Genomic DNA, 22,999 nt, shown 5'->3' with positions numbered 1-22,999 from the left:
GGAGACGGGGGGGGGGATGACGAGTGTTGGAAGATGTTGGAGTGTTGTGATGGAAAGAAAGGAAATCTTTATCTGTGCACCAAGAGTGTGTCCTTTGTCGTGGTCGGTGCTGCGGAGTGCTCTGACCGAGGAGAGAGTCTCCCTCCAGGCGCAATGTCTCGATGCTTGTCTCTTGCGTTTTGTTTTGGGTTGTGCGCAGTCCGCATCGCTCACTTCCCCTTTCCTTTCGCAGTAGATCGCCGCCTCCAGGGTCTCAATAAAGTGAGAAAGGTGCAGCTTGTTATCACGCTATCAGCAAAAGATTCAATGACGTGAGCCCACGCCGACAATTCTGTCCTTGGCTCGGATGCCTTGGGCTGCTGCTCGAATGTATTCTTAGCTCACCCCGCAGTCAACATACACTTTGTTGGAGTCAACCTCGAGCTACATTACTTATGCATGGGTGTAGCAGTCGCCAACCTATTCTCGTCCCCCCGTAGCATACTTCGCAGTCGACTGTGCACGACATCTTCCAATCGAGCGCGTCGCGACGAGAGAAAAAAAGTCGAGACCCGTTTCAGCCCCTGACTGCGCCATGAAGTGAAACGCCCGCGTCTTCAAAAAGTCACACTCGGACACGTGGGCAACCATAAACACAACAACAACTGCCTTATCTTTGGAACAACCTGCGACTTTCCTCTTCTCTCCTCTCCATCTTTAGCTCAACCATCTGCACACCCGTTAACCTTGATCTCTGACCATTTAGAGCGCTGGAATCCACGCAACAGCACCCTGCGAACTGGGGTTGTCAAGCTTCCGGCACTTCGGGATCCTTTTGCTCACTAGCCTCAAAGTATGTCGAATCTTGTGACATGTTCCGTCTTCCTCTTGACTGCAATGGACAAGACACCGGAAGCCATCGCATCCAACTCTGGCATGTACACAGCTACCGATCGAGGAGCACCGCTCTGTCCTTGCTCGCATATCAACTGATCCCAGTCCCAACCCGCCAGCTACCGAAGGGCCACACTGATTCCCATCACACCGCCCTCCGAGTGTATTCCAGGTCCCATCACTGTGTGGATGGTCCAGACCAACGCATTGCTGACGCAGCACTTCGCAGTTTCAGTGCACCGCATACATCGCCTGGCTGAGCTTATCGCTGAAAACGTCTTCCCCCATTTGCCACCCTCAATCTGGGCCTCCACTTCGCCCGCTGGAGGTCCAAAAGCCTTTCCAATGACTACGGCACGCCCAAGTCCAAGACCACCATCACTATCAGTGTAGTATCTCCCTTATCCGCGAGACACACAAGCGGTTGCGTTGCTTGATGACTTACTTCCCTTGCGGCGGCTGGATGACGCCCTTTTCTCTACCCTGAACGTCTCCTCAACCCGTCCTTCCGCGGCGTCTTGCGCGAGAGAACTATCCGCATGCAATGACGGAGCCACAGGCACCGTAGGTTGAGTCTCATTTGCAGCTGACCTAGCAGCTCGGTCGACATACAGGGGGCGGTGGAGGTGGTCAGAAAAGCAGGCGGAAGCGAACGTTCTCTCGACGTTCTCTCCACATCCCAACGTGCTCAAGGCGAACCCCGCGATCGTAGCGCTCTCGACGGCGGACCAGGACCAGGTACCCGTGGACTCCGAACGTAAGTGCACTATAATGCATGGTCTAACCAGTGCAGCTGTCTACCTCTGGGAGAGACTTGCGCGCCTCGTGCCAGAGTGTTAGCGGCCTGTCCCGACACGGGTGACTGGCCAAACGACCTGAAGGCAGCGCTGAAGGGCTTGTGGGAGAAGGCTGACGCCACATACAGACGCTTGTACCGTGCCAAGATCCAGGCGATCAACGGCCAAGATCAGACCAGCAGCATCAGTGCTGTCAACTACATCCCGAGCGACGGCGACGCTGTCGACTATGACATTGAGGGGATGGACGCGATCCTGAGAACAACCGAGCTGGAAACAGCCGACGTCCAAGACTTCTTCGCCCATACACTTCCTCCAGACGACCTCGACGTGGCAGGCGACAATGCGGCAAGCGGAACTCCCATCGCTGACGCTCCCTCTGGTCCCGAGTCGCATCTCAAACCCCTTCCCGACTGGCGCGGTGTGCTTTTTGAGTGCGACGGAGACCTGTGTGAGGCTGTCCGTTTCGGCGTAGCGGCCGTCGAGCGGCTGAACGAGGCCAAGGGGACCAAGCTAATTCGTTCGGCCATTGCTCTTCGACGGGCGCTGCCGCCGCTGTGGCGAGCAGCTTCCCCGGGGCAAGCACGGCGGTGACAACCACTAGAACGGACCCACGTCCACAGCTGTGAGGCTGAGCACGCGATCGAGCTAGCCGCCCCGTACCTACTCTCTCGGTATCCCTCGAGAGACAGCGCCTTCCCAGAGCCGCGTGGCTGGGGTAACAAGTGGGTCTCCAAGGATCAAACCGGCTATCAGATCCTGAAGAGCGTCATCAAGCGACGTCGGCCTATTCGATGCGTCTGGAGGAGACTTCGACAGTGCCCGACTGCTGAGGGAGCACCTATCGCTCTATCTACCTGCCCCATATGGTGGCCGCTACCGACCAGGACTTCGAGAAGGAAAGTCATCTGCGCAGGTGCCTGATATGGCAGCGCCGGCTTCCGGATTTTTGCCCGTTGCCATTGTTCAGCCGGATCACACTGGCGCCGACGTGTCCGTTGCAGACGTTCGAGTGGGCCAGTTGCAAGTGGGCAGCTCGGGCAGTGAGCAACATGAAAGAACTCCCAGGTTCCAGGATCGTGATGCGCAACTCAATGCTAGCGTTCCCGCCCACGCCCCTTGACCCACACTTGCCCACGGCCGAGGCCATGTCCGTGTTCGGAGCACCTTTCGGACCGGCTTCGGGCAGGCCACAGCAGATGACAGGTTTGCGCGCCGAAGTGACAGACTCGCACTCCGTGCACGGCGCGCGGCCCGGAGCACACCGGCACACGGCGATGATTAGAGTTCGGAGGCGCCATTTGTTTCTCGGTGAACGACGGTGGGGAGTGGGTTGTTGGCTGCGTCACTGGCTCGGAGGCAGTAGCTCCGGCTTCACGGAGGGCAGGCCGCCAACGCCGATCCTGCAGGCTCGCAGGGCGTAATGAGACAAGGGTTGGCAGAGAGCGCGGATATTGGAGGATCATCGTTGGGCCAGAGCGCCGCCGGCACTGATTCCGGCACATCGGACCACACCGGCGTGCGGGCAGGTCTCTCGTCAGGGATCTCTCCGTGCACGGAGGTACGCGTGTCTCTCGACACACCAAGGTGTCCTGAACGCACCTGCGGATCACGTTTTAGAGTTTCATGAAGAAGTGGCAGCCCTGTGCTGCTCGCTCCACGAATCGAGAAGGATGTAAAGGAGGACGGAAGTCGAAAAGGAGGAGCGAAGGCTGCTCGTTCGATGGAAGAAACCGCTCACAGGGCCAATGCCAAGACCTCCCAAACCAATCAGCGGGATCATCAGAATCACGCGGGCAAGCCCTTCCTCTTTCTTGTACCCGTGTCTCCGCGGCCCCGGCATCGTGCTTGAGGCGGCCTGGGATGGAAGAACGTGCAGCCGCGCGAATGACCTCACTCTCAATTCACGCCCCTCGGTAACCTGGCTGTCCTATCTTGGCGCCTCTCACAGGGGTCTCACAGTCTGGTCGGTGAGTACGCCGACGAGATGAAGGAAACCCATTCGATCACTCCGACCCACGAAGCTGCACCTCGCACTGATCCACTGGATTGAATGCCCCAGATGACGATAACGGAAGCTGAGGTTCCGGCAGCCCCGTCTGGGCCGGCCAGCACGGATCCGTATATAACACAGCACTTAGCGGTCAGTCCCAGCCACACTTGACAGTCAAAAGTGAGTCCGCTCGCAGCGGCGCTGACAGTAGTGCTCGTCTCCGCTCTCCTCACCACCGTCCTCGCCGCGACCGCCTCTGCCGCGTCGTACCCGATCAAGACCGACGGCGTCCGCTGCCGCTCGGGCCCCGGCACCAGCTACGACATCAAGAAGACGTACAGCGCCGGCGACAAGGTCACCCTCTCGTGCTACAAGACGGGCACCTCGGTCGAGGGCAACACGTACTGGGACAAGACCGGCGACGGGTGCTACGTCTCGGACTACTACGTCAAGACTGGCTCGACCACCCCCGTCGTGAGCAAGTGCGGCTCGACGTCGACGGGCACACCCGGCTGCTCGTGGGTCAACGCCGACGGCATCGCCCTCATCCAGGAGTTTGAGTCCTTCCAGCCCCGTCCCTACAAGGACCCCAAGGGCCTGTGGACCGTCGGCTACGGCCACCTCTGCGCCAACGGCGGCAAGGACAGCACCTGCTCCGGCACCGGATTCAAGTACCCTCTCACGCTCGCCACGGCCGGCGAGCTCCTGAAGAAGGACATCCCTAGATACACCAAGTGCCTGCGCGACAACCTGAACGAGGACAAGGTCAAGCTGAACAAGAACCAGTGGGCCGCCCTCTCGTCCTTCGTCTTCAACCTCGGCTGCGGCAACTTCCAGCGCTCCGACCTCATGGCCCGCCTCAACAAGGGCGAGGACGTCAACACGGTTATCGCCGCCGAGTTCCCCCGCTGGAACAAGGCGGACGGTGCCGTCCTCACCGGTCTCGTCCGCCGCCGCGCCGCCGAGGTCGCCCTTGCAAAGAAGACCTCGCACGGCACTTCGAAGGCCTTCCCCACCTGCACCTAATAGATATGCATGCATTGACAGTTAGTGGTTTCTCCACGTGACATGGCTGATACCGGGAGCCCCGCAACCGAAAATCAAGCAGCCGCGACGCGTTATTGTTCACACTGCACACCATGTCAAGCCCGCTGGCGCTGCAGCGCCGCTCCGAGCTCTACCGCCAGTACAAGGAGGCGTCCAGCCGCCTCGTGTGCTGGCTCGTGAACACGTCGAACCGCGTCATCGACGACCTCACCGCGCGCCGCGTCGCGGTCGAGCTCCCCCCGCCCAACACGACCGGCCAGGTGCGTCCCGCCGAGATCGTCTCGCTCGCGCACCTGATCGCCAAGTACCGCGCCGTTCCGTCGGCGATCTCGAATCTCCTCGGGCGCATTATCGACCTGCGCACCGAGACGGCCGACGAGTTCGCGCGCGACCTCCAGAGCAACCCCGACGACGAGCAGCTGCGCAAGAGCAACGAGGCCCACAGGCACTTCATTGATGTGCTCCGCCTGGCGCACAAGGCGCTCGGCAGCTGCGTCGCGTCCTCGAAGGAAGAAGACGTCGACGAAAACACCAAGGACGAGGTGGACAACATCCTCTTCAGCAACTTTTTCGACGCCCTGCGTATCGACGACTCCAAGGAGGAGGAGGACGAGGAGGAGGTGCAGGAGAAGCCCCCGCCGCGAAAGACCAAGGGCAAGAAGAAGCGCAAGGCGAAGGAGCCGGCTCCTAAACCCAGCGGCACGCTCGACCTGCCCGTCGAGGCGTACCGCGTCATCCACGAGGGGTCCGGCTTCGACAGCGACTACCTCGTCGCCGTGTACGACCTCATGCAGGAGGCGGCGAACCTGCGCCTATACCTGCAGGAGGAGTGGTGGCGCGTCGCGTACGACAAGGCGAACTCTGCCGTCGTCGGTGCGGTCTCCGAGATGGCCGTGCGGATGGTGCAGAAGGCGGAGCTCGAGATCTTCGTCGACTTTCCCGAGCCCGGGCACGACTGCTACGAGACGGTCGTGAAGACGCTGACGCGCGGGGACATGGACGAGGCGGAGCGGCTGTTCCGCGTCGACATGATCTTCTACGGCTCGACGGTCGCGCAGACGACGGTTGACCTCCGCGAGCACCTGTGCTGGTACGCGTACGACGCGCTCGTCACGTTTGCGGAGGACTTCCAGCAGAACCGCACCGGGCGGCCGACGAAGCGCCTGCAGAAGCAGCTCGCAAACTGGGACCCCGAGCGCGACCTGCAGGCCGCGACGCGGGAGGAGCGCCTCGCGTGGCGCCGCGCGTACACCATCAACTGGCTGTATGACCTCGTCAACGTGTTCGCGTCCGTCACGACGCGCAAGCACATTGGCAACGACTACGTGCTCGAGGAGGTCGACTGGTCGCCCGAGGGCCCGTGGGGCAGCGAGCGCCGCATCTGGGGCATCCCGCGCTTCGCCGGCTTCGTGACGGACATTGCGTACAAGAAGCCGGGGACCAACATCCGCGCGCGCATCCGCCCGCACCACGTGTTCCAGCTGCAGTGCATCGTCGACTCGTTTGTCGTGTCGCGCGGCTGGTCGCTGAGCCTGTTCACGGGGCACGTCCTCGCGGCGCCGTCCAGCTTTGTGCCGACGCGCGACTGCGACATGTTCATGGACCGCCACCACAAGCGCACCGAGTCGGGCTACATCTGCGGCGTCGACACGGCCCGGCACTACCTCCGCCACCGGCGCACGCCGCAATCCGTCCTCGAGACGATGGACTTTGTGCTCGGCAGCCTGATCAACTGGCTCGGCGAGTCCAAGCTCGCGCGCGACCCGGACGGCACGCTGCCCCCGTCGCGCTTCGCGAGCAAGAACGGCCTGCACGCGCACTCGCCGTATCTGAACGGCGCGGGGCTCGCCGAGGCGCTCGCCGTCACGTCGATGTACGGGCTCGCGCTGTGGGACCACACGCCCGAGGTCGTGTGCGTCGTCCACATCTACAACATGCTCCGCGTCAAGGGGTACCTCACGCGGCCGGACCCGATGCTCGAGACGATCTCGCACCTCTGGGCAACCGCGTTCTTCAAGGACGGCAAGCCGCCGACGGACGACCTTGCGCACGCGGTGTACGAGCGGTACCACGCCGAGGCGCCGCGCGAGATGGCGCGCCGCCTCGCCGAGCTGCGCAGCAAGTACCGCGGGCGGCAGTTCAACGTGGCCAAGTTTGCCGACGCCGAGACAAACACGTTCTTCAACCGCAACAACCTCATCGCCGAGCTGTACAAGGCCGACTGGGTCATCGACCGCGTGCCCGACGCGTACCTGACCGACGAGAACCACGCGCTGACGTTCATCTGCGCGATGCAGCGGCACGAGGGCGAGGCAGCCCTGCGCCAGCGCGCAGAGCAGATCGGCATCCCGTGGGCGCGCATGGCCGAGCGGCGGCGCGCGCTCCGCCTCTCGGAGAAGCCGCGCAAGTACGGCGTCGCCGGGTCGCTCGACGGCGCGCGCGACGTGCACATCAGCGTGCGCAAGCACCACGGCATCGCCTCCCGCTCCATGCTCGAGTACGCCAACATCGACCTCATGGCCGATGTTGGGGGCCGCTTCCCATGCTCGGCGTTCAACCACCCGTCGATGATGATCACTCTCATGATCATCTTTGCGCGCCTCGAGGAGGCGCTCGACGGCACGCCGTACGACGACGATAAGATCGTCACGCGCGACGACGGCGAGGCGCGCATCCACTGGACGCTGGCCGTCCTCGCCGCGGGCGACAAGGACGACAAGGAGGTCATGCGCAAGCTCGCGGCCGGGTTTCCCCGCATCTCGCACTTCCACCACATCTACTGGGGCAAGCTCGTCACGGGGATGGAGTTTGCGCACGCCAAGTCGCGCCCGAACCGCAACCTGCCCCGCAACCTCGAGACGCTCGAGCGCAACGCAGAGTGCACCCTCATGTAACATATGCATTAAGCCAATGACGCGTACAGCACCCGCTCAAACTCAATGTTGAACCCCTCCCACGGATCCTGCCCGTTGCGCAGGCTCGTGCCCGCCACCCCGGCGAGGCCCGTCGCGGGATCGATCCAGTAGTTGGTCTTGCACGCGCCGCCCCAGAACCCGCTGCCCGCGCGCCGCCGTCCCGGCTTGTCCGCCAGCGAGAGCGCAAAGCCGACGCTGTGGCTCAGCGTGTGCTCGGTTGCGGGCTCGAAGGGGATCCACCCGTTCACCATGCCGACGAGGGTGGGCATGCCGGGGTGGTCCGGCGCAACGGACGGGGTGAACAGCTCGGCGTAGCTCTTCGGACTCAGCAGCGCGTGCCCCGAGCCCTGGTAGCGCGGGTCCGAGCGGAGGATGCCCCGGAGGAAGGCGAGGTACTCTTTCTGACTGCCGTACAGCGCCCCGCCGCCGAGGACGACGCCGACGTCCTCTGGCCGCTCGGCGCGGCCCAGTCCAAAGCCGGTCGGCATGACCTGCGGCTCGCCCGCCTCGTTGCGGATGCACACCCACATCTTCTTCGCCTTGACCTCGTCGGTCGGGAAGCACTCCATGTGCTTGATCCCGAGCGGCGCCCAGATGTTGCGCTCAAAGTACTCGTCGAGCCGCAGGCCGCTGATGCGCTCCACCAGCACGCCCGCCCAGTCGATGCAGTACCCGTAGCTCCAGCCCTCGCCGGGGTTGAACACGAGCGGCGTCACCATGTCCGACACCTTGGTGCCGGGCGCAAAGAGGTTATGGCAGCCCGCGTCCTCGAAGTAGCGCGTCATCAGCGGCGAGATGATCGGCAGGATGCTCCCGAACGTGTGCGACAGCAGGTTGCGCAGCGTCACGGGGTTGGTGGAGGGGACGAGGACCGGCTTCCCGTCCTCGTAGCCCTCGAGAATGGGAATGCCGTCGAGCTCGGGCAGGTGTTTGCGGATGAGCGCGGGGTCGTCGAGCGTCGCGAGTCCCTGGTCCACGAGCTGCAGGCACGCGACCGAGGTGACTAGCTTGGTCTGCGAGAACAGCTCGCATGCTTCTGTCAGGCACGTCCTCGCGGTGACTCACGCGTATCTTCGTTGACCTCTCCCGCGGCAGCGTTGCCGAACACGCGCTCACCCGCCTGGTTCAGGTAGATCGTCTCGTCCGCGTTCGTTGCCCCGAGGAAGATGGCGGGGAGGTCGCGCTTCGCGACGCGCTCGCGGAGGAGCGTGTCGAGTGCGTCTGGCGACTTGAGCTTGGGCTCCGGGAACCTGTCGACAGTCATGGTTGTGCAGAGAGAAACGAGAAAGTCGTGAGATGAAGAAGTGGGCCGGTCGGGCTCCTCCGATCGGGCTCGGCTTTTGGACTTACCCGCGTTTCCACATACCGCAGCCGCGGCTGTCGGCGTTGGGCCCCGCACTAAGATGCCGACCTCGCTCGGCGCTCAGGACGCATTCAGTGGCACACGCCACGGCGGCCACGAGCGCCGAGGCGATGCCTCGGATGCTCTCGGACGCGGCCCAGTTCCGAACCGCAGTAAAGGAGGGATCGACAGAGAACTTTCTGCATCGCACACACCATGACAATCTCGAGTCTGTGCGTAGCCCAAAGAGACGTCTGCTCACGATAGCCCCCTGAAGCTGAGCATCGGTATCCGCGACTTCTGGGACAACGCCGACAGCGATGTCTCGCGGGCGAAGGCGGCGCTGAAGTCCGCGCTCGGCCTGGACACGCGCATCGCCATCAACTGGGGCATCGTCATGGACGAGCTCGACGAGCTGTACGACGACCACCGCGTTCTCGCCTCGAGCATGGCCGGATACGCCGCAGCGTGGCTTACCGCATTCACCGCACTAGCCGAAGCCGAGAAGGAGACCCTTGGTCGGCAGGTTGTCGACCGGGTGCTGGGGCTGGGCAAGCATCTGAACCTCGACTTCAAGGTGAGCTCTTACGTAGCTCATGCTGACAGCAGGTCTCGCACGACGCCTCGGAAGCCAGGACATCATGGAACGACCTGACCGGCCGTTTCACTCTGACGGTGCCGCGGAGGCAGGTGCTGTGCCCCTTCGAGTCCATTCCCGCCTTCACTCGGCAGCTCACGCAGACGTTCGAACCCGAGCTGGAGGCCCAAAACGACGAGGCACCCAAGGTGCCGACAGTCAAGGCTGCCCAGCTGCGGCCGCAGTCTGCCGCCTCCACTCCGCAAATTGAAATCAGGGATCCAATCTTCGCTGAGCACTCAGAGGAGGGCCCTGCAGAAGTGCCATCACTGGGTGTTGCAAGTCTCCCCAGCCCCGACTCGCTCCTCCAACACCCACCATTCTACCTCACCCTAACCCAGACAGCAACCACAGTGGAAGTCTCCAGCTCCCACTCGCCGACTCTGACTGCACTCGAGCAGTACTTACGCCGATGGAGCTCTGCCTCTCAGTTGCCCAGCAACCTCACCCTCAATCTGCGCCAGTGCTCCTTGAGGAAGGGACGATTCGCCAGCCTTGCCATCGGCAACGTCAGCCTCCCGGTCGTAGCCACTATCGTAGAGAACTTGCTTGGGTATGAGCTCAGGCACACATGTGGGTCTTGGACGTTTGTTAGGACCACGGAGTTCGAGTAATGGAGTCTATGCCACAATCATAACTGCGCCTATCTATCCTTCGAGACTCAGACTCTGTAAACCTCCAATGTAATGTTTCCATTGATGAGCTTGCTTCCGCCAATCAACTTGCCACCTATCGAAACGTAACCGATGAGGGGTAGATCCGGTCAGAAAGCGAAAAAGAACTTATCCGTACGGACGGTGTGCTCCCAACTCCTCGGGGTCCACCTCGCCGAGTCATGGTGACTACAAATCTTGTCTTATTGACCCCCCTAACCCCCAAGAGCAGGGTTGACTCGCCTCTGGGCTGCCAGCCGTTCTAGCTCCTCATCAAGTCTGCTCTGCCAGTCTACCACGGCTCCGTATCCAGCCACCGAGTAGGAAGTCGTCTCGAAGGCGTCGAGAACGCTGTCAATGTCATCATCAGGAGAAACCCCCGTGATGTATGTGTTAGGGGACCTGTACACGAAGATGAAGCGTTCGGGGATGCTTCCAGTAGCCACGTATATCTCTCCCAGTGTTGCAGCGACGCCTTCTGCAGCGCAGCGGTTGCGTCTTTGATACACCATCGGCAATTCTCGTTCTGGCCGGTCGGGATTCGGAGGGTAGCTGGTACGGAGGGCATAAACGTCGGGCCGAGTGACTGATATCTCGAACTCGTACCGATGGTAGGTATTCTTGAGCTGGCATTCTACGTCTGGGTAGCGGCTGTTCACTCTCGAGCGAAGAAACTGCTCCCTTGTACTTCTGTCGAAGCCTACAGGCGCAGGAGGGGCGGGCTCGATGCAGAAGTGCGTACGCAACTGATTCGGAGCGTGGCCGTGGTCTATGCTACCAGAGATGAGGCAATCAACAGCCGCAGGGACCTCGTGTGAAGCAGGTTGTACGGCAGTGTGTTGAGGACTGTTTGACAGTCCGGGTTGGTGGTCTTGGGGATGTTCAGCTGGGAGGCGCATGTGTATTGGCTCGACTAGGAGTAGGATGCGTGTGACCGGACTGTATCCATGGATAGATGTTTACCATCTTCGCTTGCTTCCCAAGCGAGGACTCCCTACTTGCTGTTACTGCTAGCACTCTTTCACCAAGACACCGAACCTGCCTGGTGGGGATGACGTCATTGCTCCCCGTCTCAACTGTTCCAGACTCCTTAAGTTTCAGGCTAACAGCTTGGTACGCAGCAGGCAGCGAGGAAGCGAAGGATCATATGCATGTGCGCTACAGGTGCTGGTCGCCAGCGGAACGCTGAGCGGAATCATCTCCTGGGCGAGACAGCTCTTCCTCCAGCCGAGCGTTCCAGTCAATCAGCCTGCCTTCTCCTACAACAGCTTCGGGGCCGCGGGCGATGGCGAGTTGGGCCGCCGCCTCTTCGTCGGACTGCACGACCTCGACAGAGACGTGGGGGTGCTCATACTTGAACACGAATCGCTCCGGGACAAATCCGGTGCGATGGTAGGGACCTTCTAGCTCACGGGCCAATAGTCTCGAAGCCGAGAAGTACAGCTGATAAACTTGTTTCGGCAGAGGGGTGACATTTGCCGTGCCATCTGAACTTCTTTGGGGGTACCCAACGCTGTTGCCCCACTTCGTCAAGAGGACGTCGAATGCAAACGGGTATCGAGCATCCTTGACATGGCAGGCCAGCTCTGGCTCCTGCTGGTGGATCTTCGTCCGAATGAGCTCCTCTTCAGTGAAGGTCACGAACCCTCCGGAAGGCGGGCGGGGTACGGGCTTGATTGAGGATCGCAACGTGCCAGGCGATCCTTCCTCGGTCTCGTAGACGCGAGCGAACGTCGCACCAGGTGGCCACACCATCTTGACGACTCCACTTTGCGGTCCTTCCGAAGTCTGTGACGGTTGGCTGGGGGCAGATCCCGATGGTCGGTCCATGTTACGCGTGAGTGACGAGCTGTTAGTTGAGAGAACACAGGCTGATGGTTGATGAGATACCAAAGCTATCTTACGTAATTCACAACTCTGACCAGCCTTTGGCAGGCAATTAGGCGGACAGGGGTAACTGAGGCGTAGACGTCGCTATTGACCGAGATAACAACCTGGTGCCAGTGGGGCGACATCTGGATCGAATGAGTTGCCCCCTTGTACTTCGATCGAAGCCTCCAGACCCAAGAGAAGGGGCTCAGTGCTGAACTGCGTTAAACTGCATTCTTAGTTGACTCAGCGCATGGCCCTGATACATGATGCTGGTGATTTGGCGACCGGCAGGGTGTCGTGTGAGGATATATGCAAAGTTGGGTGCTGGCGTGAGACAGGCAGCGAGGTTGGCGGTCGTGTGAGAAGCGCAAAGGAGCTCAGTCTGCTAAGATACGGTGATGAACGGACTCGTTACATACATCAGCACTCAAGCACATGCAATGCACTCAAGGAGAGGTGCACTGCTGCTCCGCGACCGTAGATCCTTGCAGCTCGAGCGTGGGAGTCTAAACAGTCGGCGCCATGGTGCACGGAGCCAAAATCACGCGGCGCAGTGGTTGAGTCACCTCGCGTCAGACAACAACAACACCCTCGCCACCTCGTTTACACTCACTTCACAATCTGCTTCAACTCATCCGACACCATTGACACTCGCGTCGTCGACCAACTCTCCGATTGTCGAAGCAGGAATCAACCCATGAGCAAGACAGACATCAACTGAGCAATCCCGGCAACATGTCTACACCCCCGTCCTATGATGCCGACGTCTTCTCTTCGCCACCCGACCCTCCCCGTGGGTCGTGGGCAGCAAGAGAGAAGCGCAGGAGGGAGAATGGAGGCGTCGACCACATCATCAGCAGCCTGGGCACGCCCCTCGACCTCCCCGCGCTCCCACCCAAACCGAAGAAACCCCGTCAGAGGAAGGTGCGCAGCAAGGAGGAGGTTGCCGAGCGCAAACGTGCGGAGGAAGAAAGCTTCCAGCGAGTCAAGGACGTGTTCGAGAGGTTGATCAAGGGCGTCGAGAAGAGAGGGTACACCTTCCGCGTCGGTGATGCTGTTGTGCACTCCTAGGAAGAAGCCACCAGCACCGACAAGCCAGCCTGGAACCTTCGCCAAATCCAGCCTCTTATGTCCTACTTTGCTCTCATCCACAAGGTCAAGGGCCAGAAGCCCACCGCGGCCGAGATCGACCAGTTCTGGTCGGAACTGCAGCGCGCGTACAAGAAGTCCCGCAAGACCACCTTCGCGTTCACCTTGGACGTGCGCGCCGACGCCAGACAGGTGATCGAGAAGCTCAAGACGGACCCGGGCATGCTCGATCGCCCAGCGAAGCTCGACGAGGACAAGGGCGTTGGCGGCAGCAGCAGTTCCGGCGCGGGTCAAAGCCCAGCCACTGCGCGCCCCGTCGACCACGGGGCCCATTAAGAGCGCGCCGGCGTCTGGCAGCACCTCTAAGTCGCCACCCTGTACCCGCGACCTTCAACCTTGTTCATACCCTTCCGTCCCTGTAAACCAACGTGGTAGCTTGTATATGACATCACCACTTGGGCTGCGCTGACATGGTCTCGAAGCGTAGTCGCAGAAACGGTGATTCGGCCTCGGTACTCAGCTGACTAACAGGTGACCACGAGGTACGAGTGCAAGGTTCCGCGATGCACATCGCTACAAGATCGGATCGCATCGCGCCCAACCGCTTTAGTGCTCTGGTGGAGCTCACTGACGCGCATTCTCACAGCTGACGACGCCGGAGCCCGCAAGGATCCGTGCGTGCCGAGGACTACTGATAATCTGACTCTGTGCAGGTTTATCGCACGTCTGAGTGCCACGACGTCACATCGATAGGCCATTGCACCTCAACGTAACAGAGCCGAGTTCGGAACCTTGCTATATCAGGCTGCTAGGCCACGTCCGGCGGTCTGAAAATTCCGGCGCACTACACCGAACCCGAAGCGCCGAAGCATCTGACACGTTAATCGCTACCATTCAGTCAGTGTTCGGCAGCTCCAACGTCGGATCCGAAACGCAGAACCATGGAGACAATGCAGCATGGAACGTGCAACCTGCACCCCATTCGGCTATTCGGGACCCTGCGTCATGCGGAGCGCAGTCCTTTCTGCGAAAAATCAATTGAACGGGTGAAACGAGGAGACCGAGATGACATATCGATCGGTCATTTTGCCGTCGCGCACTTCAGGGTGTCCGGAGTCTCACGAGCCTGCAGTGCGCCGCAGTCGGCCGTCATCTGACATGCACGTGCCACCTGTTACGTGCACGGGTGTCGACGAGGGGCAGCTGACCGGGCGGAGGGCCGAATGTTAGAAACCGGAGACTTCATATATAAGAGGGTACCGCTGTTCCAGCCACAGCGCAACCAACTTGTGAACTCAACAGTGAGTCTCTTCCTTGCACATCTGACATCAGTGCTCTACCTGATCATCGCTTCCCTTGCCGCCACCGTCTCCGCCGCGGGCCCCTACCCCGTCAAGGAGGGACTCAACTGTCGCTCGGAGCCCAACACCGGCGGCAGCATCGTCACCTCGTACGCCGCCGGCACGCAGGTCACCATCACGTGCGCGACGCACGGCGAGGCCGTGAACGGCCACGACGTGTGGGACAAGACCTCGGACGGCTGCTTCGTGTCCGACTGGTACGTTTCGACCGGCACGGCCGAGTTTGTCGCGCCCGAGTGCAACGGCGGCAGCGGCACCCCGGGCGGGTGCCCGAATATCAACGACGCCGGCGTCGAGCTCATCAAGAGCTTCGAGGGCTGCGTGGCCAACCCGTATCAGGATGCGGGTGGCAAGTGGACGGTCGGGTATGGCCACCTGTGCTCCGGCGGCGACGACTCGACCTGCAGCGACACCGGCTTCAGCTACCCCCTGACCGAGGAGACCGCGACCGAGCTGTTCAAGAGAGACCTCCCCAACTACGTGTCCTGCATGCCCCAGTACCTCACAGACGGCGCCAAGCTGAACAAGAACCAGTGGGCGGCCCTCACATCGTTCTGCTACAACCTCGGCTGCGGCATTCTGTCCGACTTTGCCGGCAGGCTTAACGCTGGCGAGGACGCCAATGTTGTTATCGGCGAGGAGTTCCCCAAATATACCCTCGCCGAAGGAGTGGAGCTCGAGGGCCTCGTCCGCCGCAGGAACGAGGAGGTCGCCCTGGCTCAGTCCCCTGGCAGCACCGAGGCGTGGCCCAACTGCGCCGCCGACTAAGCCAAAGCACACACTGGTGCGTGGTCGCCGACCCGAGCGCAATAATGAGACCATACATTCGCTGTAGCAATGTCATGAAGATGAGACAGCTCGCTTTCGCTCCGATAGACGCCATATTAATCTTATCTTGCCCCGGCTCCACTAGTCGAGGCCGTGGTCATATCAGTAGCTCAAGCGCAACGTTAGTGGAGTCGTGCTTGACGAAATGTAGCCTCACTGTCACGCAACAATTGCATACATCACTAACGAGGGTCGAGGGTGCCCCGGCGCTCCTCGGGGGCGACAAAGTCGTCGTCGTCATCGGCAGTGGTCTTGGCCGCGGGACCGTCAAAGATGACCGCGATTTCCTCGAGCGAGTGGCCCTGGGTCTCGGGGTAATAGAAGTAGATGACGATGGTGACGATGACGATCATGCCGAGGAACACGAAGTAGTACTTCCACTCGAGCGCCTCGAGGGCGAGCGGGTTGACGAACGTGTTCAGCATCGTGGCGGTGAGGGTGCAGAAGAGGAGGATCGAGACGCCCTTCGAGCGGAGCGTGTACGGGAGGATCTCGATGGGGTACGCGAGCAGCAGAGGCGTGAAGGCAATCGAGTAGAAGAAGAAGTACACGAAGAGACTCGCGAGCACGGGGTAGCCGGCCTTTGCATGGCCGTTCGCGTACAGCGCGGAGCAGAGCGTGATAACGGCGTACGAGAAGAACTGGCCGATCGAGGAGGTGAGCCACATCTTGCGGCGGCCGAAGCGCTCGCACACGAGGCCGCCACCAATGGCCGAGAACCAGTTCCAGATCTGGAGGCCGCCGTTGTACGCCGTCTGGTCGGTCGGGTTGGTGATGCCAGCGGACTCGAGGATGGACACGACGTAGAACGAGATGATGCCGTTGCCGACCCACTGCGCCGAGAAGCCGACGAAGAGGATGATGAAGAGGCGCTTGCGGTTGCCCTTGGTCTTGAAAAATTCAGAATATCCGACATTTTTCGCCATTTTTTCGATTTCGAGTGCCCTGTTGATCTCCTTCAATTCCCAGAGAACCAGCTCGTCATCCATGTCCCCGTTTGCGTGGTACTTGGCGAGCATCTTGTGCGCTTCCTCCGTGCGGCCCTGAGCGACAAGCCAGCGTGGCGATTCGGGGGCAAATGGCAGGAGACACAGCACAATCATCGGCGTGACGTTCTGGAACAACAAACACATCCTCCAGCTCCAATTTCCCTCTAGGGTCAAGACTCGTTGTGCACTTCAGCATTCAAGCACGGGCAATGCAAGGGACCAGGCATTGTTAGGTGTGGTCACTATGAATCCTAGCAGCTCGAGTGTGGGCGCCTAAACAATCGGCGCCATGGTGCACAGAGCCAAAGCCATGTGTCACAGTGGTTGAGTCACCTTGCGTCAGACAACAACAACACCCTCGCCACCCCGTATACACCCACTTTCACAATCTGCGTTAACTCATCTTACACCGCTCGCTTCCTCGACCAACTCTCCCATTGTCGAAGCAGGAATCAACCCATGAGCAAGACAGGCATCAACTGAGCAATCCCGGCAACATGTCTACACCCCCGTCCTATGATGCCGACATCGCTAGTGTGCACTCCTAGGAAGAAGCCACCTGCACCGACAAGCCAGCCTGGGATCTTTGCCCAATCCAGCCTCTTATGACCTACTTGTCTCCCATTTTCAACGAGATGCAGCCCGTCAGTTGATTAGCGGTCGTCTTTCCGGAACAACTTGCGTCAGTGACGGATTCGATTAACAGCCCGAAGACACTGACCAATCGCAGTGGAACTTTGAATCCACCCACATCATGTAGTCAGTCATCGCCATCATCTTGACGCGAATACCTGCAGCTTTAATCTCCCCGACTCTCTCTTGTAAGAGATAAGGTCGAGATCGCATCGCGATCGACAATTCTGTCTGAACTCCCGTCCCACTTCCGATCTGACTGGCCGCCCTTGCAGCTTCAACGCAACTTCGACCCCTCGCAATCACAGTGTGGTTTCTTCAAACTCGTCTGACCCTCGCCTGTGGCCTGCAGAAGCTATCGGTTCCTTCGCTGATCGTCGCCATTTGCTGCACCGTGACAGAGAACGACGGCGCCGCGCCTATACTCTCAGACGCACCACCGCCCTGAACTCACTGCCGGTGAACTTCGAACAAAGGCCGAGGTTGGTGCCGGGGCACTGGCTGCTGAGCACGTGGTGCGTGCTCACAGGATAGATGATCTTCCGTCTGTCCACGTCGCAAACACAGTGCAGAGCGGAGCGAGCGGAGGAGGCACCAGAAGCACAGGCCTTAGAATCTCCGCAGGCGTTCACGCTTGGAGGCTTGGCATGAGGTAGTCACCACTGCCCATGCCGTCTCTGCGGAGCTGCGCAGTCGATCAGCTGAGGGAGCGGGGGAGTGATCTGCGATGCAGCTCGAGATCGCCCGCGCTCGCCTCCGATAGACTCTGGTGGGCTGCCTTCCGGCGTGTGTTGGCAGGTGAAGGTCGGAGCTGGTCACGAACTTCAAGACTCAACTTGTTCACAAGCGTCATCAGTGGCAAGGGCGCGAGCGGGCCCTCACACGCATTGTCTTAACTTTACGCAAGCACGTGAGGATGCAGGCCAAGCCAGCAAACCGTGAGACGTATGACTTCGGTGCCGATCCTCACCTCGCGACGCCCCTCGACCTGTCTCTACCCCTCGATACTTGCTCTCGGTACGTCCCGGGCATTCAGCCCGTTCCACCATCCCAACCTGTCCGCTCTGCGCCTCAGATCATCCAGCAGGAGGAATGGATGATCTCGGCACGCTGTGGGGAATCTAATCGGGACGGTGGACGAAGAGGTCACGTGCCCGGTGTGGCAAACTGGAACTGAGTTCCAGTTTCCCCTATGGTGGAGGTTCCGAGGACCGAGCGATCGTCGCTGCAATCGATCAACCACTCCATCACTCATCGAATAACAAGAACAACTACGATTACTACGAACCCGACAACATCAGACACAGCCAACGATACAAGGATACATACGGACTAGCCTAGAGGACAACAGTACGGAACGTGCAACCTGCACCCCATTCGGCTATTCGGGACCCTGCGTCATGCGGAGCGCAGTCCTTTCTGCGAAAAATCAATTGAACGGGTGAAACGAGGAGACCGAGATGACATATCGATCGGTCATTTTGCCGTCGCGCACTTCAGGGTGTCCGGAGTCTCACGAGCCTGCAGTGCGCCGCAGTCGGCCGTCATCTGACATGCACGTGCCACCTGTTACGTGCACGGGTGTCGACGAGGGGCAGCTGACCGGGCGGAGGGCCGAATGTTAGAAACCGGAGACTTCATATATAAGAGGGTACCGCTGTTCCAGCCACAGCGCAACCAACTTGTGAACTCAACAGTGAGTCTCTTCCTTGCACATCTGACATCAGTGCTCTACCTGATCATCGCTTCCCTTGCCGCCACCGTCTCCGCCGCGGGCCCCTACCCCGTCAAGGAGGGACTCAACTGTCGCTCGGAGCCCAACACCGGCGGCAGCATCGTCACCTCGTACGCCGCCGGCACGCAGGTCACCATCACGTGCGCGACGCACGGCGAGGCCGGGGAGGGGGGGGGGGGGGTGTCGTGAATCCTGAGAACCATATCTGGCGAGCCATGAGTCAGCTAGGGGCGGCGCTAGAGTCATGGGCCGCCCAGCACCTGGTGATTGTTGCTTACACGCGCTTGAGGCTCTTCCTAAGAGCACCGTGGACGATCATCAGCTATCAAGCAAGCATACAGACTCCGGGTGAGTGAGTGAGTGAGAAAATGTAGTCCTCAGGGATCCGAAGCCACAGTGATACGTGCCTGAGACAAGGCGGCGAGTGATGATTCAGGGAGCGCTCTTTCACTGACCCAGCTCAGATGATGAGATCGAGCAGCTGGGTATCGATCGGTGACTCCGCCAAGCTGTGCAAACTTGAACGCATATATACTGAAGCGCGTGAAGCGGGACAGCTGACAGTGCATTTTCGTGGGTGTGTGATCCAGCTAGCTGTTACGCCATACGCGGCGTTTCCCACTAATGCCGCCACTGACGACCGCTGTTGACAGGCTGTCAACAGTTGCCATCAACGACCATCAACAACTTCGACTACCACTACGATCACGGACAGATCAACAACTTTGACTACCACTACGATCACGGACAGTGCACGCCCATTCAGACTCTCACGGACACCAAGGAAAGAGGAAAGCGGCGTAAACGCAAGATTCACTCAACGCTGAGTACCCGTCACTTGCCCGCCGCCGGAGCCCACCTTCGGCCTTCCCCGCGGTCTAGCTCGAGAAGCAGGAGGAGGTGAGTTCTCACATGGCGGCATGGATCGATGCCAGGATGTTCCGTGTTCACAGCACCAGCTGAACGCGTAGATGCACAATGTGGTCGTCTCATCAATCCGCTAGCAGTGGAGAGCCACGACAGCCATCTGCTTAGTCCTCCCTCACTTGCGCGACGCCCTGCCCCCTCTTTGCGCCCTCGGTCGCCGCTCGCATCCCTCCGCCGCCTGCGTCGAGCGATTACGCAAGCAACAGACAACACCCGTCTTCTGGGTCAAACGTTTGGGCCGTGGGAGCATACCTTCGGAGCAGCAAAGCGCCGACACACTGGTCCGCCGCCCCTGCCGAGCGCCGCGCCGTCCAGGAGCTCGTCGCTGAGAAGGCTGCGAACGAGAGCAGCGCCGCCAAGAAGCTCGTCACCAACACTGCCGTCGCCGAGGAGCTTGTCTCCAACACTGCCTTCGCCGAGGAGCTTGTCTCCAACACTGCCTTCGCCGAGGAGCTCGCCGCCGAGCAGACGGCTCGCGCGGTGTCTCGGTCGCCGAGGTCAACACCAACAGATCCCTACGCGCATCCAGCCGGCTCGTAAAGCCAGGGACGCCCAACACTCAGCCCGGTCTCCCCTCATTTGCAGTTGACCTCATACACCGTATATGCAGAAGTTGCGATTCAAGCGCACCCGTCGAACAGACAGGGCGTCGAGGGAGCGCAAAGATATTGAGCCACCTAGGGGCATTTTGACTTCACTATTGTGAGTGAGTTTCGTTGCCTATTCGAACAATATAGGCAGGGGCTGAACTCGTCCATGCGTCGCAAGCTTCGACAGACGTGGGAGCGTGTTGTCCGCGTGTCCCAAAGTCGATTATGCAGGAGGCGTCTGCGGTGCCAATGATGGGGTGGTCTCATTGAATTCGAAAGCTGTCAAAGGGGGCCAGCTGCGTAACCTGACCGCCGCGCCAATTACGTTGAGTATGTTGAGAATCAAATAGGAGCAATGACCATTGTCGACTCGGGCGTCAGTCTCAATTGGCAGGGTGCACTGAGTAGGCATGAGCGAACCCGCGCTTCCTGTTACATGTCAAGTCTATACAAGCTTACATCACTGATGTACAACATGGCGCTTATTATACACGATTCAGCTCGCGTCCGGAGTATACGTCAAGCTCATCAGGCGTCCGCGTCGTCGTCGTCGTCTTCCTCTGACTCGCTATCAGAATCGGACTTGTCATAGTCCTCAACTATCAGATCCTCCCCGTCTTCGTCTGCATCGCTGTCGCTGTCGCTGTCGCTGTCAACCTCCTTCTCGTCCCTCAGCCGCGCTGGCATGGAGAGGTAGACTCTTGCAAACTCGGTGAACTTGGACACATCGCCGGGGAGAAGCTTTTGAAGCTTTTGGGTGTAGGGGCATTCGTCGTCTGTAGCGGAGATAGTTCTGCGCATTATCTGCGCGTTTCTGTTCACTGTGACCGCTTCGAGAGTCTAAAGTCAGAAAGGGCGACAGTCTATGCTCACAAAAGCCATGGCTTGAATGGAGTCGGACTCCTCAAGCGAGCTCCCACTGCGTGCCTTGAAAAACCTCCCTCGCTTCTGCGCCAGCTTGCGCGAGATCATGTCGTCGACGATGTCTCGAAAGTCGGACGCCGCTCGGCTGTATGACCTCTGACGATCGATAGGTGCCTGTGCTAGGTGCCCAAACTTCTGCGAGACCTCCTTCAGGATGGCCTGCTGTTCCTTCAGGAGGGAGACGACTGGAGTGAGCTGTCAAATTAATTCCCTGCTCACCCTTCTTTGATTTCAGGATCTTCTCGACCTCGTCGTCGGTGACGCTGCGCGGAGCGTTCGCGTGAGGCCGCTCTGCCTTTCCAACGACCTTGCTGGACTCGGTTCCCTGGCGGTCGTCGAACAGAGCATGCGAGCCAGAGGCATGCGGGCTGGCCGGTAAGCACACCTCGACATTCAAACTCACAGAGAGTGCCCCAGGTACCGTCTTGTCGTCTCTGGGTTAACGTGACCCAGAGCTTGTTTCACTATATCTATATCTTTATCTGGGGTCAGCAGAGCCATTCACGACGATGTAACGCACACCTAGCGAAGAGGTGTTGTGCCACCATCCAACGAAAACAGTGGCTGGTCACGATGCTCGAAAACCCAAGTCCTATGGAGGCTTGCCTCAGGCGTGTGTTCAAGATGCCGGGTGACATTGAGCGGCCACGGTGGAGAAACACAAACGAGCTGTGCCTGATGGTCAGCCATGTTAAACCCGGGTCTTACCAAGCGGGGTTGAGTGGGATGGGGGTCGGCTGGCCCTTCTTCAGGTACGATGGGTGCAGGAAGTCTTCCAGGTCACGAACGATCGCTCCGTTATGGCGAGCTGCGACAAGCAGAAGATGGCCGACCGACATTGCAAGAGACTGGCCTGTGCGGAAAGGATAGGACATATTGCGATAAAGTCGGGACTTCCCGTGCGGGGGCGTATACCAGACGGTGATGTCATTGCGCGTCTTACTGCCAGGAACAGCCCACAGCTGAATGTTGCGCCAGCGCGCCCCTCGCTTGATCTCTGGGAGATCCACCCATTTGCCACGGGCGCGCAGCAGGGAAGAGCACCGGAGACCGGCGTTGGCGGCCATTGCTGAGTAGGTCACTGTTGAGAGGCGGCTCCTCTTCTCGGAGTCGATGGCGACGAGGCCAGCGGACAGGCTCAGAATGCTCTCGACGTCGAGCAGGGCGCGCTGAACGGGGCGGTCGACAAGCTGAAATTGCTGCTTGATCTCCTTCAATACCTCTGGAACGTCGTCGACAAGCTTGGGACTGGAGAGAAGGGGCTTGCCGTGAGAAAGGCGGTAGGCGCAGGCGACGTTGTCCAGAAAGCGGTCTAGCGAAGATGCCTGGATCTTGACGCCCTTGGTGTTGGACTTCGCGGAGGCAGCGTAGAACGTGAGGAGGGGCTTGATCTGCCGCAAGTCCCAATCGGCTGTCTCGGGGGAGGTGGCGTCTTGCCAGTCTTGAACAATCTTCGACCCAACAACGAACTGGTAACCGTACTGGCGCTGCTTCTCGATCATCTGATGGAACACGTTGCGGACGCGGCGGCAGTTCTGCTGCACGCGCAGAGAAGGGGCGATGTTGAGCGGTGTGCCCAGGCTGTCGATGATGTGCTGCACGCCACCATTGAGCTTGCGCCTCTTGTCTCGTTTGGGCGTGCCAGGGGGCGTGACGACTGGTGAGGAGAAAATTCCCTCGCCGTCGGATGAGGCAGCGTGCCCAGAGGGGTCCATGCCGGGCGCCGGAGGGGAACTCGTCGAGAAGGGCGGTGGAGAGGAGTGTGCAAGTGTGGTAACGCAAACGTGACATTGA

General features: G+C 60.0%; 11 protein-coding genes across 11 annotated transcripts; 6 read left to right on the top strand and 5 right to left on the bottom strand.

Moving 5' to 3' along the window:
* Positions 1-1,417: 1,417 nt before the first annotated feature.
* Positions 1,418-4,689, top strand: A1Q1_07958 (glycoside hydrolase family 24 protein; the record flags this gene model as incomplete). Its single annotated transcript, XM_014326144.1, has 8 exons — positions 1,418-1,437; positions 1,488-1,630; positions 1,684-2,091; positions 2,323-2,395; positions 2,436-2,713; positions 2,772-2,998; positions 3,058-3,231; positions 3,838-4,689. The coding sequence occupies 8 exons, from the start codon at positions 1,418-1,420 to the stop codon at positions 4,687-4,689; spliced, it is 2,175 nt and encodes a 724-aa protein (XP_014181619.1).
* Positions 4,690-4,802: 113 nt separating this feature from the next.
* Positions 4,803-7,604, top strand: A1Q1_07957 (uncharacterized protein; the record flags this gene model as incomplete). Its single annotated transcript, XM_014326143.1, has 1 exon — positions 4,803-7,604. One exon carries the CDS (start codon positions 4,803-4,805, stop codon positions 7,602-7,604), a length of 2,802 nt encoding a protein of 933 aa, XP_014181618.1.
* An 8-nt stretch (positions 7,605-7,612) lies between these two features.
* A1Q1_07956 (uncharacterized protein) lies at positions 7,613-8,889 on the bottom strand (the record flags this gene model as incomplete). Its single annotated transcript, XM_014326142.1, has 2 exons — positions 7,613-8,628; positions 8,691-8,889. 2 exons carry the CDS (start codon positions 8,887-8,889, stop codon positions 7,613-7,615), a joined length of 1,215 nt encoding a protein of 404 aa, XP_014181617.1.
* A 209-nt stretch (positions 8,890-9,098) lies between these two features.
* A1Q1_07955 (uncharacterized protein) lies at positions 9,099-10,218 on the top strand (the record flags this gene model as incomplete). Its single annotated transcript, XM_014326141.1, has 3 exons — positions 9,099-9,200; positions 9,245-9,544; positions 9,658-10,218. 3 exons carry the CDS (start codon positions 9,099-9,101, stop codon positions 10,216-10,218), a joined length of 963 nt encoding a protein of 320 aa, XP_014181616.1.
* A 254-nt stretch (positions 10,219-10,472) lies between these two features.
* Positions 10,473-11,156, bottom strand: A1Q1_07954 (uncharacterized protein; the record flags this gene model as incomplete). Its single annotated transcript, XM_014326140.1, has 1 exon — positions 10,473-11,156. One exon carries the CDS (start codon positions 11,154-11,156, stop codon positions 10,473-10,475), a length of 684 nt encoding a protein of 227 aa, XP_014181615.1.
* A 259-nt stretch (positions 11,157-11,415) lies between these two features.
* A1Q1_07953 (uncharacterized protein) lies at positions 11,416-12,087 on the bottom strand (the record flags this gene model as incomplete). Its single annotated transcript, XM_014326139.1, has 1 exon — positions 11,416-12,087. The coding sequence occupies one exon, from the start codon at positions 12,085-12,087 to the stop codon at positions 11,416-11,418; it is 672 nt and encodes a 223-aa protein (XP_014181614.1).
* A 777-nt stretch (positions 12,088-12,864) lies between these two features.
* A1Q1_07952 (uncharacterized protein) lies at positions 12,865-13,554 on the top strand (the record flags this gene model as incomplete). The annotated part of the gene is made up of 2 exons (XM_014326138.1): positions 12,865-13,185; positions 13,252-13,554. The coding sequence occupies 2 exons, from the start codon at positions 12,865-12,867 to the stop codon at positions 13,552-13,554; spliced, it is 624 nt and encodes a 207-aa protein (XP_014181613.1).
* A 992-nt stretch (positions 13,555-14,546) lies between these two features.
* On the bottom strand, positions 14,547-16,426 carry A1Q1_07951 (uncharacterized protein; the record flags this gene model as incomplete). The annotated part of the gene is made up of 2 exons (XM_014326137.1): positions 14,547-15,331; positions 15,595-16,426. 2 exons carry the CDS (start codon positions 16,424-16,426, stop codon positions 14,547-14,549), a joined length of 1,617 nt encoding a protein of 538 aa, XP_014181612.1.
* A 1,519-nt stretch (positions 16,427-17,945) lies between these two features.
* On the top strand, positions 17,946-18,206 carry A1Q1_07950 (uncharacterized protein; the record flags this gene model as incomplete). Its single annotated transcript, XM_014326136.1, has 1 exon — positions 17,946-18,206. One exon carries the CDS (start codon positions 17,946-17,948, stop codon positions 18,204-18,206), a length of 261 nt encoding a protein of 86 aa, XP_014181611.1.
* Positions 18,207-19,231: 1,025 nt separating this feature from the next.
* A1Q1_07949 (uncharacterized protein) lies at positions 19,232-20,231 on the top strand (the record flags this gene model as incomplete). Its single annotated transcript, XM_014326135.1, has 3 exons — positions 19,232-19,337; positions 19,418-19,664; positions 19,898-20,231. The coding sequence occupies 3 exons, from the start codon at positions 19,232-19,234 to the stop codon at positions 20,229-20,231; spliced, it is 687 nt and encodes a 228-aa protein (XP_014181610.1).
* A 578-nt stretch (positions 20,232-20,809) lies between these two features.
* A1Q1_07948 (uncharacterized protein) lies at positions 20,810-21,082 on the bottom strand (the record flags this gene model as incomplete). Its single annotated transcript, XM_014326134.1, has 1 exon — positions 20,810-21,082. One exon carries the CDS (start codon positions 21,080-21,082, stop codon positions 20,810-20,812), a length of 273 nt encoding a protein of 90 aa, XP_014181609.1.
* Positions 21,083-22,999: the final 1,917 nt, after the last annotated feature.

This window comes from Trichosporon asahii (genome assembly GCF_000293215.1).
Source record: "Trichosporon asahii var. asahii CBS 2479 unplaced genomic scaffold scaffold00018, whole genome shotgun sequence".
Taxonomy (NCBI): Eukaryota; Fungi; Basidiomycota; class Tremellomycetes; order Trichosporonales; family Trichosporonaceae; genus Trichosporon; species Trichosporon asahii.
This window is presented reverse-complemented; position numbering and strand designations above follow the sequence as displayed.